Source organism: Seriola lalandi, unplaced genomic scaffold, assembly GCF_002814215.2.
Source record: "Seriola lalandi dorsalis isolate HSWRI2012SDOR001 ecotype SW California unplaced genomic scaffold, Sedor1 jcf7180002054581, whole genome shotgun sequence".
Lineage (NCBI taxonomy): Eukaryota > Metazoa > Chordata > Actinopteri > Carangiformes > Carangidae > Seriola > Seriola lalandi.
The window spans coordinates 1,893,470-1,910,650 of NW_019525134.1; the positions used below are offsets into that span (position 1 = coordinate 1,893,470).

General features: G+C 42.2%; 2 protein-coding genes across 2 annotated transcripts; both read right to left on the minus strand.

Moving 5' to 3' along the window:
* Positions 1 to 50: 50 nt before the first annotated feature.
* On the minus strand, positions 51 to 4,202 carry vps51 (VPS51 subunit of GARP complex). Its single transcript, XM_023418197.2, has 9 exons — positions 3,746 to 4,202; positions 3,205 to 3,334; positions 2,982 to 3,128; positions 2,649 to 2,868; positions 1,287 to 2,202; positions 857 to 1,072; positions 625 to 708; positions 383 to 517; positions 51 to 268 (listed from the first exon to the last, which is right to left on the minus strand). Exons 1-9 carry the CDS (start codon positions 3,935 to 3,937, stop codon positions 143 to 145), a joined length of 2,166 nt encoding a protein of 721 aa, XP_023273965.1. The 5' UTR covers positions 3,938 to 4,202; the 3' UTR covers positions 51 to 142.
* Positions 4,203 to 4,569: 367 nt separating this feature from the next.
* frmd8 (FERM domain containing 8) lies at positions 4,570 to 16,787 on the minus strand. The gene is made up of 11 exons (XM_023418339.2): positions 16,442 to 16,787; positions 15,416 to 15,513; positions 15,063 to 15,230; positions 14,692 to 14,793; positions 12,243 to 12,301; positions 11,659 to 11,825; positions 9,337 to 9,552; positions 9,089 to 9,212; positions 8,766 to 8,915; positions 7,927 to 8,155; positions 4,570 to 7,778 (listed from the first exon to the last, which is right to left on the minus strand). The coding sequence occupies exons 2-11, from the start codon at positions 15,504 to 15,506 to the stop codon at positions 7,666 to 7,668; spliced, it is 1,419 nt and encodes a 472-aa protein (XP_023274107.1). The 5' UTR covers positions 15,507 to 15,513; positions 16,442 to 16,787; the 3' UTR covers positions 4,570 to 7,665.
* Between the last annotated feature and the right edge of the window lie 394 nt (positions 16,788 to 17,181).

Here is a 17,181-nt window from a genome sequence, read left to right on the forward strand (position 1 = left end):
CACATGCAAAGGCAACACACACCAGCAACAACAATTAATACATGCAGGACTTCATCGTCCTGAGAGTCTGAATGTTGTAAATAAACCAAACGAAATAAAACTCTTCTGTCTCCTCCCTGCACCGGGTGTGTCTGCAGCTCATCTACCTGGGAGTGTAGCTGGCAGCGTAGCGCGCTTGTTGCCTGGAGCTGCTGTAGACAGAGAAAGTCCTTTTGCTGGAGTCGCTGCTGTGCGCTTTCCTCACACCTTCTTCATACAGAAGTCCCACCTACAGTGAAGCACACGAGGTGATAAGACAGACTGCTCATGCACGGCGATGAGAGCTGGTGATGAGAGCGCCGTGATTGGACTGGAAGACCTATGTGATTATCTAAAGTTTTACCTGCACATCAATGGAGGTGGTGTCCTCTACGACTCTCTTCATCACAGCTCGGACGTTTCGTGGCTCGATGGTGTTGACCCAGTCTCGTGTTTCGACACTCTTCCTTAGCATCTGGGAGATTATCAGGCCCTGAACCTGCAAAAACAAACCACTGAGTTTACAGATCCGTGAGAAAAGTACGAGTATTTTCCTGTCGTGACGTCTCTGTTTTCCCTCAGTGACTGTCGTTGGTGAAAATCTACCTTGACATAATGGTTCAGTAGTTTCTGTGCCGCCTCCCTGGCTTCTGCACATAAACTTGTGACGGGTGTTACAGGACTGTGGTGCTGAGAAGGTACAAAAACAAGAAGAGCTGTAGTTAGACGACAGGGAAATCAGTTACTAAAGGAGTGAACTATATTCATTTTAAGGGGTTTTTAAAAAATACATTCAAAAACAATATTCTGCATTGACAGTGTGACAAACCATATTCACCTGCACAAGGAACTGTTCATCTGTGAGCGTGAGTATGTAGGAGATAGTCGAGGTTTCATAGTCCAAGCAGAGGCGAGACAGCAGCAACAGAAGGGCCGGGGGGGTCGACCCTCCTTTGTCTCCAGCGCTCTCACAGAACTGGCGAGAAGACTGACACACAAACTTTATGAAGCTCACCACCAGACTCTCCCGTACTCCCTGACTGCAGAACTCACCCTGCCAGGAGAAGACAGACAGAAAGGACGGTCACTGTCACTGCGCAGAAACAAAACAGGAAGTCACAAATTAAACCATTACTTCACCCCACTAAAATAATCTGTGTTCAGTTGTGCTTTTACCCACTGGTCGAGTTCTCGCTCTTATGGAGCAGAAAATTATTTTTTGATGCAATCTGGTAAATTACTGTCAAATAAAGTGAGAAACTGTTCACCTTGAAGTACGGCTTGTTGGAGAACGTGATGTCCTTAGCTGTGAAGAGATGCACTGATGCCAGCACTGACTTAATCTGATTGAGGATGGAGGCCGACAGGGAGGAGAGCAGCTCTGGCAGGCTGGTCGGAGCATCTCTACCAGAGGCCGCCCCCCCCAGATGAGCTCCGCCTCCAGCCACTGAAGCACCAGCCACAGAGAGCCGAGGCGTGGCCAAGGCCTGCCTCACGTCTGTCAAACTGTCCATGTAGAAGCTCTGCAGAGCAGACAGGTACTGCTTGACTCGCTCTGTCGCTGCCCGTACCACAATCTCAGTGCCTTTGTTTGGCACGGCAGAGCCTGGCAGCAGTTTGGCCACAGCCTGAAGTCTGCGGTGGAAGCGGTCGAGTGCACGGACCAGGAGGGAGTTATCTCCGACCCCTTTCTCCTCTTGTATTCTCCGCTCCACAAGCGAGAAATACCGAGCTGCCAGGTCGTCCACAAAGACGTGCAGCTTGCCATTTGCCATCTGTGGGATGTTTTTGGTCGCTAGCTCTCCTGTCTGAGCATGATTGATAAAAAGTTCCTGATAGGATGTAATTACCAAACATAAGCTGCTGACAAATTCATTGCAGCCTCTGTCAATGAATTCCAGGATGTCAGTGTTTGAGGTGGGGGAAGGTAGAGTGCTCGTTTTAGGGGAGTTATCGGTCGGAGATCCAGCACCTGCGGTCGACAACGGCCTGCGTGCAGAAGCATCTTTCACAGCTGAGGCAGACGGGTACGGTCTTATCTCTGCTTCCAGACCCTGGAGGTCCGACTCAAGTCGAGATCGCGCATGGCTCAGGAATTTATCACAGAGCTCCTCCGCTGGCTCATCCAGCTGCAGCAGCAGCTCCACACACTCTGATAAATCTTTGGCGCTCGACCCTCCATCCCTGTGCGCACAAGAAAACAGGTGGAAAGAGTTGGTCCAAGGAAAATTTTGAAATTATACAGGAAAAGATGTTCTTTAAAAAATTCAAAATGCAAAAAGGATTTTGCACAAGCAAGTAGAACATATATTGATGTCTGTGCCTTAGTGGCATCAGTATACAGACAATATGGAAAATTATAAAGAAAAAAGGAGCAAAAAAGATGGTTTTGTGCCCATATTCCCTTCAAAGCATTATTTAAACATTATCATTATTTCTGATTAAATCAGAGCACACTTATGGCAACAGTCTGAAAGAACAAAATAAATATTTCTCATTTTATTGATCTTTATTTCTGTGGTTTAGAAAATGTGCATGCACACTTGTCAGTCACATTTCTTTCTGGCAGTGAACATGACTCTTTAGCGTCATGCTCCCTCTCACTTGAATACAGATTCAGAAATCCCCACCTGAACTTCTGCCGAAGCTCCTGCGCCAGCTTGTCCATGATGGCGTGACAGTCGTCCTGAATTCCCTTGAAGGAGGGCAGGTGGCTGTACTGCTGCAGCACACAGCGGGCGCGGCGGTGGGAGCTCACGGCCTGAGCGTAGGCCTGCAGCTCCAGACACTTATTCAACCGAGCAGGCAGTTCAAACAGAAACTGCAGCTTCCTTAAGAGAGTGTGAACCCCTGCAGTGAAACATAACATCACAAAAAATGTTAAAATAACCATCGTGAAGCCCCGCCCACCACCACCACCACCAGGTGTGACCCAACAGAAGAAGCTCCAGTTCATGTCTCACCTGAGAGTTTTGTGATCTGTGCGTGCTGGTCTTGAAGAGTTCCACTGATAGAAGCACTGAACTCTGTGATTGCCGCCATGTTAGCAGACAGACAGTCCATTTCATCCTCCATCTTTTTGAAGTCATTCTTCATCTTTCTGATGGTGTCTGGAAAAGCACAGAAGGGTGGCTTAAGTATGTGGGTTTGCACATTTCAACGACAGTGCGTGAGACGTCACCTCACCTGTAGCAGATATGAACTTGTTGTAGTTTTCATACACCAGCGTCTGCATGTCACTGTCCAAAGAGCGGATCTGCTTGACCATGCAGGTCTCCTGGTCCATCAGCTCCGTAAGAGAGCACTCTCTTCTCAGCTGCAAGTGGACACAAGACACACAACTCACAGTCAGACTTAAAAGGAGGAGAGGTCTAATATAAAAGGTAAGTAGAGCTTTAACCACAACAATGTCAAATCAATAACGTTTGCACTTGCACTTCCTTGAAATGTAAAATCAGCTGAGTGAGCACTGGTTTAATGAAAACTGAATTTTATTCCCACTGAGTTTTGTGTTTCCTCTGGAATCACAACTGTCTACATTGATTTATTGATCTTAATTTATATTCAAATTTCTCTCATTTAACAGCACAGATGTTAATAGGGCTGTAGTCTTCGCAGGCCCATGTCACACTGATACTGACTCAGCTGTAACAACGCACAGTGCAGCAGGTCAGGATGTGAGTAATGAGACACAGTACACAGGTGACATGACAGCAGGGTCCCTCACCTTGTTGAGGTAGAGCTCGGGGTCAAAATGAGGCCCGTTGATGTCGCAGGGATCCAGGGACTCCATCTCCTCCGCGGCCTTTCCTTCCTTGTTCATCCCGTAGTAGAGCTTCAGCATGCCGTGCACCCTCCGCCTCCTGCTGGGGTCACAGTCCTCCGACACCGCCACCGTGCCGTCCGCCTCACCGTCCATACCGAACTCCGGCCAGCTGAGAAATACAGGGATAAAGCGACGATAAACAAAGACGACAGGCGTCCAGCTGGCAGGAGACAGCTCTCCACCGCCGCCCGCACTCGGTAACCTCTTGCTCAGAAGTGACTGATGTCCGTGTAGCTAAACTGTCTGCCGATATCAACGCAGATTTACAGATTCATTAGTTAGAAAATGTCATATTTCCCCCAATACACAAGCAACTGGCTCGAAAACGTAACTGTTTCCGGGTGTGTAGCCTATCCGGTGTCACGTCGCCAAAGAGTACGGGCAGTCAAGAGAATACCCGGCCGCTAATGTGAGGAATGTTTTAGTTTTGGTCCGGAAGTGCACTACTGCGCATGTCATAGAATATACTACAGCAGTAAACTGAACCAAAGATAAAATTAATTTCCTAAATAAATATTTCTGTTTTGTTTGCAGATACTAAGAGCTGATGATTTTTCAAATAAAATAATTCAAACAAAATGAAAACAAATTAAAATAAAAATCATAAACATGATGTGTTCTGTATGTGAATTAGTATGACTGGGTAAACTGCAGGCTGACGTGCAGAAGGGGAATCACGGGAAAGAAAAAGACAGAATCAAAGCTAAAGAGCAACAGGCCTCATCTTCAGAGAGAACAAATGTAATTTTATTGGTCAAAGATTCAAAATCTGTTAAAAGTTTATATATTGCATCAAGGACAATACTGTAACAGTGGAATATAGTCGCAGGAATTCAGTCAGGTATTTTTGAAAATAATCCGAATTATAGTAAATAACATTGTTAGGTGAATGTAAAAAAGAGGAGTAATCACAAAACAACTGTCTAAATATGTGTTATATGACGCTTACATCCCCACATTGTTACTAGCATTAAACTTTAACACTACATTATTTTTCTGAACTTTATTAAATGCATCTAGTTGAAACGGTACAGCAGGTCTCACCATGAAGTTCCTGCTTTGATTGTATAATAAATCTACAATAATCCATGTCTGAGCAGAACATGTGGTAGAAACATTGACGCGGAATAAAATCACACACAAGATAACATGTTAGTTAACAGGAGTATGGCTTCAGTACACTGAGGGTGTAGGTAGACACAAGTTTCCACAGATATTCTCTGAGAAACGGCCACTTTGCATCAGTTTATTTAAAAAAAAAAACTTATTGGACATATGTTAATGAAGGCAGAAATGACCAACAGAGAAACTGACAGCAGCTCAGTGTAGTTACACTCACATGAGCTAGGAAATGTGAAATGCATTGTCTAGCTGAAAATGTGGGAAATACGTCACAAAATGCAAATCTTTTTTTTTTTTAAACCATAGCAATACCAAATTTCCTGGTTTCCAAGTAGCAAAACAGTCATTGAGATGCCAACTTGGTACAAACAAAAAGGCACTTAATGTTTCTGCAAAGTGACTGCTTGAGAAGATAATGCTTAAAATGACCTATTTCTTCATTCTAGTGTACAAACACTGACAAGTATATGAAAAAGAAAGTAAAAATATTCTCTCATAAAAGCTAACGATACAAAACAATCCGCAGATGTAAAATATTTATAAACAGTGTATTAGTATTAATAGTGCAGTATCACATGATGTCTGTCGGAATGCCTATTCTACAATGTGACATGCATAGTGTACATTAGCAACAATATACTGCTGCAGTTAGGGGACAGACAGTTGCTGACGTACGAGTCAAAAGCATAGAAATGGAAATACATTTTGCAGTTTACATGCTCAGGATAATCAGGAAGAACGCATGATGGCACCGCATCTCAAAGGAGGACATATGGCAGTGTTATACAGCTGTATAACTTCTTCGATGGCCGTTAGTGAGGTGGCCACGTTTGTTAATCGTGCAGCAGAGACAGGAACTGCCTGTGTCTGGGTTGGTGTGATGTTCGGAGAGACACCTGCGGCAACATCTGAATTCTGTCTCTGGAGCGTTAAGGTAGTATTCTGTGTTGCAGCATGTTAGATAGGCTTGCTTTGGTGTACAGACGGAGAATTCAACAGCATAGTCGAAAAGGTCTGTGTCATATGCTCAGAGCAGACTGTCACAGTCCGGTGAAAACCATCTCAGGATAAAGTGATTTCTAATTTATCAGATGAACTGAAGCATTAAATGTTTCTTCATGGGTTGAGAAAATTCTACTTTCTACCATCACTAGTTAACTTGGTTTCTCCTGAATAAACCCACTGGAGTATTTGAAAATGCATTGTCACAAAGCTGAAAACAAGGTGTCAGCAACATCACACAAAGATAGTGTTCCCTGTCTTCTTTCAAATAATGTCAACCATGATTGTGTTTGCGAGGAAAACAATCATTAACCGAAACTTAGACATTTAAGTTGCAGTTTGAATGTGCTTGTGTAGAGCACAGCAGATCACAGTTAAACAGGAAGGTTTGTCTTATTTTAGCCTCTCTCATGTCAGAAGTTGCACAAGTACGATATTGCATCAGTTTGTACTTTGCTGATCCGATCTGACCGAGCAGGTGACAGTCGAGTCCAGACCTGTGCCTGGATGTCACCTGTACTGATGGTTCTGATTTACAAGTTTAACTTTGAATGTGATATGTTTTAACTGGATAACTGCAGATCATTTAGTGGTAAAAGTAGCAGCATGGTACAGTACATTCATATTTAGTTCTTTTTACTAACTTAACATGTAGTTTAGTGTCTGACTGATCCGATTCTTCGGTTGGTGTAAATCAGCTTCAGCTCTCGATGAGCACTTGATACTGTGAACGTGCAATTTTGGCTTTTACACCTGGAAGCTGTAAAACACTTGAAATACTATTTTATCCTGTTATTTTACACGTTTGCACCAAATTCACTTTTCCCGCTTTTACAAATAAAAGTTCATTTTTAAATGTGCGATGTACCACCTGCATTGTTTCTCCACAGTAACTAGCTGCAAATATCAGCAAATATTAATCATGTTAAACTCTTAAGTACATGTACTTACAAGAAACCTCCACAACACAGCCAGTGAGCTCCCATACAGACTTTTTATGATCCGTAACACCAAGCACTAAGTACTAAGTACTTTTTTAAAGTGGCTTCACCCTTTCATTAGAACAAGGCACTGGCAGTTTAAAAAAGCAGACTAGTGGGAACACGCCCTCAGATCGTCCCCTGCTGACTGTAAAGAGTTTGTGCTAACTCATGCAGTTCTGAGCAGGATGGTTAATGTTATAAAGGGGATGTACTGAAACATTCTTGGTGTTCAATCCCCAAGAAGAGTTAAAGTAAAAAGAGGTAATGCAGTGGTTCTACTCTTTTGAGGTTTAAAGTTCTTGAGTAATAGCAGTAAAACCGCCTCCAGAGCGCTGCAGAAAGGTCACGAGATATCACACAGTCATCGTCTGAGGGTTTCTCTAAGGCTTGTCTCAGACTTATGAAGGAGGTCTGTCATATGGTGATCAGAATATTTTCTTTAAGGCCATCTAATGAACAGCCACTTCAGTTTAACCTCAGAAGCATCGGTGTTAAAAGATCTTTTTGTTTTTCACATTGCTGCACTCCCTTAATATACACAACTTCAGAAGATAAATATTGTCACACGCACTTAGATCCCTCGCTTGGTCCTTTGCATGTTCATATATTATCAGTTAAATGTCTCAAACTCATATCAAGTCTTTTCTTTAAATCTCAGTGTAAAATGTTCAGGTTTGGTCTTGGAGAGGAACGGGGCAGAGCCGCTCTGTGAGTTTAACCCTGCTCCAGACTCTCTGTCACTTGCACTGCAGAGTACGTGGGTGCAGACGCCTGTCGGGTGAAGAAGGACGCGGCTCTTTTTGGTTTCAAGCGTTTGATTTCTTTCCCTGAAAGATAAAAAAAAAAGGGACAAATATAGAAACATTTCTCCAACTGACGCGACTACAGGGAGACTGTCTTGGCACAGAAGCAGCTCACTCTAGAGAGATTACACTGTAAATATGTTGGACTATTAATATAAACCATTAGACTCACCGTTGTCCACGTAGCTGATAGTGTTAAGTGAATGGACCCGACTGCACACAACACTGCTTTGTCTGTGCAGCATCCCCCGCCTTCCTCCACGTCCATTCTTGTTGCTGTCGTCTTTCCTGGCGGGCTGCGGAGACTGGCTCACCTCGCCGTCCGTGTCAGCCGCAGCCCCTCCCTCCGACGCAGACTTCAGCTCCACACAGAACTCAATGAAGCCGCTCATCAGCTCTGCCTGGTCCAACAGAAAAAAAAAAAAGACAAGTTATTAAGTCTGATCCTGAGACGTATATGTAATGAACAGCTGTACTTAAGTTTTTGATTTGGGTCACACTGCCAGCCTTGGATTAGGGCCTGCTGTGATTATTTGTGACTGGCTCTACCATTATGTAACATCTCTTCACCATCTGTTGTGCTCAGTCTTTTTCAAACCAACAATCATTTGTTGTAATGATTTGACATTTTCAAATGTTACGCCACTCCAAGAACAAATGGGCACAGCAGCTGCACCCGATCTGAAGGCTCTCCAAAACACCAGGTGCAGTGCGCTCCAGAGACGGCTGAACGCTGAACACATCTGAAGTGAGACGCACACAAGAGGACCACATCTGCCACCCTCTCCAGCAGCAAGACGGTCTTAAAGTGATGCTCAAAGTAAAGCAGAGATGGTGGAGGTGTCAGCAGGTCAGGACAGGTGCCGCCCAAAAAAACAAACAGGCCAATCACCACAACACACTCGACAGTTCTGAGGCAATCTAACCCACAGTACAGCCGCCGCACAGATGTAAATACATTCACATCAGATCATTTGTGAATTTTATTTAATTTCACAAACATTTTCTTACTTGTTTTGAGTAGATCTTTAGCAGCTTGTTGACAGGAGTACCGTCTTCCTCTCCATCAAACTCCAGCCACAGAATGTGCGAGTCCCCCTCCTCCTCCGGGTGGCTGTGGTCCCAGGAGAGCTCACTGAAACGCAGGCCGAGCAGGACATGCTGCAAGGAAACATGTTCAGGGAGAGAGAAGTCAGGATCGCTTTCACGAAGAGGAATGAGAGGGGAGAGAAAATGTCTGCAGTGTGCACAGTGATTATCCAAGTATGCACAGACATACGTGGTGAGAAAAAACATGACGTTTCATTTAAAAAAAAAAAAGATCCAGCGCTCACCTTCTCTTTGACATCCATCACATAAACTCCCTCCAGACAGATCCCGATGTTGACAGCTTTGCGTTTTCCCCTCTGAAGGATCCCTTGCGCTGGTTTGTCAATCTCCCCAAAGAAGAAAGCACACCTGTTAATGTCGATTGAAAAACAAACATGATTCACAGTTATTTGAGGTGTGTCTATCGTTGCCTTTGAGTTTTAAAACTATCTTCTGTAGGGAAATATAAATGGCTCATTACACAAACGCTTACCCGTAATAAGGCAGAGTGTGACATGTGTTGAGGTACTGGTGTAGGAGCTGTGTGGGCTCAGGAGGGCTTGCGGCAGATGTGCTGATTTTTCTGTACTCCCCCAACAGGTTCTGCTCCAGCCCGGCCTGACGGCTCGACTTCCCCCTCAGAGTGGAGAGGAGACCTCCACCCCCCATGGCAACATGTGCAGGCAGAAAAGAGGACAGCTTCTTCTCTCTGTGGAGAGCAGAGAAGACGAGTTCGTATCTGTGCAAACCTGGGCTTAATATTATATTCAATTCATAATTCATTTGCTGACATTTACTGCTTAATTTCATGTTGACCTTTGCTTCTGTTGCAGAAACAACCTACTGTCACTGTCCTGTCCTGCTGTGCTGTGTCATTATGACTGGGCTGCAATAAAGCCACAGACCAAAACGCATTGATGTCAAAATAAAGTTCCTTATAGTAAAAGTGTTGCCTCAAACAAGTGTTAGTTTTGACTCCTCTCTTCAATTACTACTACTCACCTACTGACATCAAAATCCTTAATATCCTTCATTAATAATAAAGGCCTGAAAACAGCTTCTGGTCTAATTTATAATCGGTAACCAGTGTTTACAATACAGGGAATGATTCAATCTGTAGATACCAAGATGATCTAATGTGACTCTGCTTCAAACATTAAACATCATGTCATTTATGTGAACAGGATAAACTAAGTGCCTCTTCTCATCTCGTCTACTGCTTTATGATCAATGGTCAAAGAGAAAAATTATGAAAACAAGATGTAATCTATGGACTATTGGGATGAAGCACTCATGTTTGTTTTGATGCAAAATTCAAATTGTCCATTTAATAATCATTAAACACCAAATAAAGAGATGATGACGGATAAAAACAACTGACAAACTAAGACATTATTAAAACACACAAACAAAGACGAGACTTCCTTAAACATATTCAGTTACTGCTATCTGTAAACAGCCTGTAATGTGTGTCATGAATACGTACAAAAAGAACAGTGACTATACTCCTTTATTATATGTACAGTGTTTCATAGGCTCCGTCAAGTACCAACTGTATAATCCACATCCCCTTAATCACAGTCAAGTCTCAAAAGGCTTTAAAGAGAAAAAAAGAGACACACTCTCATGATCATCTCACTCCAATCCAAAATGTCATTTTGTTCATTCCTGCACAAACCAACAAGCAACTGAAAATTGCTGCAGTGGCTCAATGAGTGTTATCACCATAAGACAAAATTAAAGCCTCTTCAAACAAGAGAATCACTGCTGACCTTTTTCACAATGCCTGTTGATTTTCATCAAATTGCAGCGTTTTGTTTTTGATTGTGCCGAAGTACTCGAAGCTGCTAAATCGACCAGCTGCCATTTAAAACGTGGGTTTAGGGACATGAGTTCGGGGGTGCTTTTTACTGTGTCAATGGTTTTTCTAGTACACTGAGCTGCAGCAGGCGTTCTCTCACCGTTTGACAAAATCGACAGAGACGCAGATGTGTATTTTCTAAAAAGGCCAAACTGTAACCGAGTGAACTGTGAATTGTGAAGTTCAGTTAATTAAGTGCTGGAGCCAAAAGAACAGAAGGTCAGGTAAGTCATGTGTTGACAGAAAGGTCAAGTCAAATTATTGCCATGATGTAAAGTGACGATTCTCTTCCCAGAAAATGGCCGACTTTCACATTCTTATCAGTGTCTGTCCATATAATTACACCACTGTGACAAAAACATTCATACTTCAAATCATGGGTTTACTGCCAACTTCAGATAATAATTTCCATTCTCAAAGAGAGTTATCAATACCTCTCTAATATCTGTCTTTTAAATAGGAAGCTACAGCTTGTTAGCTTAGCTTAGCATAAAGGGGAAACAGCTAGGCTTGCTGTCTACTGTTTAATCTGTGTAAAAACTGAAGAGGAAAATTGTTAATCTAGTTTCATGAGGGGGTTATGTACTGGTCAGTCTCTTGGACGGGAACTTTACACTTTAGTTGTAACTAGTGAGCTCTTCTGAAACTAATTAGTGTGAATTAAGCAATCTGCACAGACCAGAGAGCTTCAGAGGTACTGAAAAGGTAGATTTTGTTACCTTTGGACAGAGCCACACGGTTTCCCCTTGTTCCAGCCTTTACGCTAAAATACACTAAACTAAGCTAAGCTAAGCTACATGTCCAGGCTGTAGCCTTACATCCAGTGATATTGATCGTATCATCTAACTCTTAGCCAAAAAGTGAAGTCAAAGAATCAACAATGTGAAAACAAAAATACAAAACTAAACACATCCAGAATATGGTAATTTTTTTTAACCAGCCTCTTGAATTTACCTGATGGTAGAAGTAAACTGTTGGCTGTCCAGACTAGATCCCTCATCAATAGCAAAAGACAAGGCTCCAAGACCCATCCAGTGCTCGGGATCGCAGGGGTATCGAGCTGTGAGGATGTTGCTCCTGGCCTCCTCATACAGAAGTTTCAGCACTCCTTCATCATCGATCTGCTCGGGAGATTATCAACAGTTATCAACAGTTAGCTCAGAGTTTGTCTGAGTTTCTTTTATTGTAACGTACTGAAGTCGCTTCTAATTATCTAATTTAATGGTTTTACAACATGTTGATTACAGTTTGCTTCCTCTGTAACTTTGGGTTTAGAAAAGTGCTCTATAAATAAAGATTATTATATAACACAGAAAAACATTTTTACCCCAGTAGCCCCTCTGAAACAGTTCTGATTTACAGGAAATCCCATAATGACCACTGCAGTCTAATGGCTTTCAGACATTAACCAAATATCTTCATTTACACTCACTGAGCATTTGTAAGAAACAGACCCTTACTACCAAGTGATGGATAACAGTGTCTTTATAATTCACTTGTATATAAGAGTAATGAATGTTTTGTAGAGGCAATATTACCTGCAGCTCTTTAGATTTAGGATAAAACACATTCCGTCTGTACTGGAGAAATGGCTCATCTGAGGAAAGAGCAGAGGACAGTGATGCATTAGGGTTAGGTGACTGTGTTCTCTCGTCATTCAATGGGTGAAATTCAGCCTCATCACCCAGAGTGGAGGAGTGAGGGATGAGAGACGAACACTGCAGTAGATGTGGGGGTAACATCAAATCTACCACTCAAGCCCCCTCCAGCCCACTCTGCTCTGGCTCACAGTCCTGTACTGTGGGTGGTATCCCTACCTACTCCGCAACAACACATAACAGCATCTCAATGATTATGCAATGCATTCGTGATCCTTTTTGTTTTATTAGCAGTAACTGTCACTGTGTCACCCGTTCTTCGATATCACTGGACGGAAAGCACTCAAAGCACATGTGAGCTGTTCAACTGGTAGAGTCATGACAAATAACAGACTGACACTTCACCACACGTCATTTGTGGGTGACAGTTTTGACAGAGCAACAACCAATGTTGTACTTTGTAAAAAGTAAAAATCTCCGTTTGGTCTAATCCCAGTTTGTTTAACTGAAGGTTGTGTCCTTGACCACATTCATATGGGATTTACTCTGGATTTACTAAATTGTAAATGAAAATAATCAGTAGTTGCAGCCATAAATTATTGCCTTGATTAACCAGTTTATAAATTGTACGTAGTATATAATGAACACAATGTTCATGTTTTACAGGGTGGACAGGATTGTCAACACACTGATCAGGTCCACTGAATATCCCTCACAGTAACTGTAACTGCTCGTGATGCAGTTTGACTTTCTACATGTTCCAGCCTTTTCTTTTCCTGTTCAGCCACAGGTGTTTATTGCTTATTGTGCCAACTCCCTTCCTTTTCCCTTTATTTATTCCAAACAAACCTGACAGCACCTTTATCCTTTATTTACCCTGAATAAGCTACTAAGCACAAACGATTTATAAGTAAGCTACAAATCCAGAGGGAACAGCTGCAGGAAAAAGAAACAGGCTGTACTCAGCATACATAGAAACACACGAGGAACCAGGTTATTTACGGGCTTCAGGCAGGAAATCAGAGAATAGATCTACAGTGGATATAAAAACACCATCAGTGTCAGACATCTACCATCTTTAATGTGACTTTGCAACGAACACAAATACAGACAATAAAATGTTTAAAAAAATTAATTGAATTATTAGGAAATATTTAAAAAAAAAAAACCTATAACATCCTGATTGTATTAATCTGCACACACTATCAAACTAATACTTTGTGGAAGCACCTTTTGCATTTATTACAGCAGCAGGTTTTTGTGAAAAAGTCTCTGTTCACTTGACTGTAATTTTATCCCACTCTTCTTTGCAAAAAAAGTTCAAGTTCCTTTAAATTGTGAGGGGATCTCCTGTGCACAGCCCTCTTCAGGTCATTCCACAGATGTCCAGTGGGACTCTGGACTCTGACTGGGACATTCCAAGAGTCTGATTTCTCTTTTCTGCCCAGACGTGCAGAATAGGGGAGATGGTGATCACATGAAATACGTGACCCTTCATGTAGCTCCTTCAGTGTTGCTGTTGGCCTCCCTGAGTTTTCTCCTCTTCCATCATCAACTTTGGAGGGACGTCCTGATCTTTGCAACTACTCTGTGGTTCTGCATTTCCTCCACTTTATTATGATGGTTCTGACAGTGCTCCATGGTACATCCAATGCCTTCGATATTCTTTTATATCCCTCTCCTGATTGGTACTTTTTAACAATTAGATCTCGCAATTAGTTCTCCTTGTTGAATGCCCCCCCAATCATTCAAGCAAATCTTACAAGCACAGCTGACTTTAGTCTGGGTTTAATCAGAATCCCTTTCACTGATGGCAGGTATATACTGCTGTACTCGCCAACAGACTTTATTGTTGAATGAATATTCAATGGAACTTTGAACACAGCTTCTTTCTCCCTCTGGATTTGTGTTTGTTTGAAGGTCACATTAAAGATGGAAAAAGTCTAACATTAAGTTATTTTTATTTCAATCTGCAATTTCATAACTGTGTGTGGACTTTTTATATCCACTGTAGATGCACCTTGATAAGCTGGACACTACCACATTTTTGAGGCAAAGTTAATATATTTTACATGTTTTACTGCATATATGATGATATCTGTACCCTGAAAAGGTTGTAATCCTTTTTTCCGTCTTGGATGGAGTTTTTAAATTGACAGCAAAGTGACACGACGGGTTCAGCCTTACTTTATCTTATTGTAAACATTTTTTACAAAGAACCTACTGTTCATCTGCGGCTATGAAGTTATTCATTTCAGTTTCATGTTTACTTAATATAAGGCATATTGCTTTTCTTTACCCTGCTATCACAGCCACTCTTTCACAAACCTGAATCAGAAATCAGGTTTCCTTTTTTGTAAACACAGCAACATAGAGACCAAGCTCTCACCTTGTGAAATGTCTTCCTCGGAGGCCTCAGTGAAACGATACAGCAGGTCCTGCCACTGCCGACACAGTTTGTATGGTTGATGCCTCACCTTTAACTGCAATTCTGAGGAGTGTGGAGGAAATAAAATGTAATAGTGTTTCCCTGCAATGAATCTTCTGATATATCTAACATATGTCTGGTCTTTATCATTCGGGCCCAGGCATGTAGACACATATTCTGCCTGACATCTTGTCAATAAAATAAGGTGTTATCTAATATTTGGTATCCACTTTTTAAGAAAGAAGCATCCATATGCATCTCAGCATTCTCATAACGTCAACAAAGAGTCGGAGCATTTATGAATGTAGAGTGTGTTGGGAAAAAGTTCTTACCCAGCAGTGGAGAACACAACCAGAAGGCAAAAGCATCCTGTGCAGACTCAGGAATATGGAGAGCCTCACGAACACTGCGGCCCAGCTCCTGCACAGTGACACTGCCAAGCCCTTCTACAGATAAGTGGACTGCACTGTCACCAAACAGGTATATAAGTACATCTTGAGCTGTGTGAACAATCATAGATACACAAAATTAAACAGAAAATAAACAACATTATAAAAAGGAAATAAGCCGAACGACAACACATTTAAATTAAAATTTAATTTGACGTTAAGTTGATACAAATGAAAAGTACTGCATGTTTAAAAACACAGAGGGGGAATTTATATTATAATTTTCTGCTCCGTACCACGGGAAAGTGTTGCAGAAGAAGCAACACTTCCTCTTTGTGAGTGGTCATCTGACGAGTCTGGAGGAAAACTGCAGTCGTCTCCTTCCATCTCTAATCTGAAACACGCAATGGCCAAATTCAAAACCTGTTACCACATTTACACAGTGCAGAGCAGTATTAATATGATGGGTAAGAAAAACAAACATAACAGCACAAAAAAAGACCAGAGGGGCCAACTAAGGAGGGTATGTGCATGTGGTGCATAGTTATATTTAGGACACTTGCTTTGGTCCTATATACCTTCAAAAAAAGACTTAGTTATTACCTCAGAGATGACTAGCCAAATACTTGCAACATGAACTGGTGGGTCTTTGTCACTGACGCATGCCACTTCACCCATTTCCTTTAGTCATGTTTCAATAAACAAGTAATCAGGCAAATTTAGCCCAGGTTTCACTGAGCACCAGTGCCACCATGTGGTATTAGACTGGAAAAAAACCCTGTACAATCAGAACATCCCAATCGACCACTGTTGACCTCACCCTGCTAAACTGAAATGATCGTTTGGTCCCAACGTTTCACTGTTACTCCGTCCCATTTATAAAGTATTTCTATAAGGCTTTGAGTTTCAATACTATAGTCTAAGTAACGTCAGAGAGAGGTGGTAAATACAGAGATATCACGGCAACAGCCCGATGGCAGTCAGTAAGACCAAGGTTAGCTTGCTAAAATCTGACTGGATTGTCCTACACATGCCCAAACAATGGCTGAGATATTCCAGAGAACAACTCAACGCCACTAAACTTCATTTCGTTAGCGTTAGCTCAGTTAGCTTGAAGGCAGGGGAAGCGACCGTGTTAGCTACTGACGCATTGACAGTACTACGATACTTTCCGACCTATTTATACATTTCAGTTATCCGTTGATAACATCTTGGTCACCTAACATATCTGTTAGTTAGCTAACTTTTGGTGTTTTGTCCAACAGTCCAATACAGCTACTGTTAATGGCAAGTGATGGAACAAAATGTCTTTGTCCACCTACCTGCCAGTTGAAATTTATTTCCTCCACTCGCTGCTTATCCTGGATAGGATCCCGCTACTTTTGTAAATACTGTAGCTAAATACATTAGCTAATCAATGATTTGATGGTATTTCCTTGGCTAGCCAGCTGTCTGAAACTAGCTTTCCAGGCAGCTGCGAGAGTGACGGACGAACGACTCTGTTGTTCTGAACCACTCTTTAATGGGTGTGACAGTCACTCTGCAAGAATAGAAACACCTCGATAACTGAAGCACTCGTTAATGAAGTAGCTGTTAAAATATCTAAGACCAAATATTTAAAGATATTCGTCAGGAGCTTATTTTTATAGCGCCGTGCTGACAGATTTTAAAGGGGACCGGTTCAAACTTGCTATTTTTTTTCCTCACCCGAGATGGGCTAAGGCCCTCCCCTACTCTGCCTCTGATTGGCTTATCTGATTATTGTTGCTCCAATAGTAACCAATCACCACTCTTCATGCTTAAACTTAATCACAAACTAGCCAATCGGCAGTGTAGGGGCGGGTCTTCAACCACCTCGGGTGCGACAAGAATAAAGTGGTGTAAAAAAAGTACGATCCCGAGAATGAGTCGAAACGCGATAGAGCGCGCCGTCTCTCACCGTCACGTGATCAACACGTCCCAGGCAGCTGTAATTACGCAGGAAGCAGATTGTTTATCAGCTGTAGTATGTGATTTATATTCATTAACAAACAGTGGTTTGCTGCCAAAGCTAATCCATGTT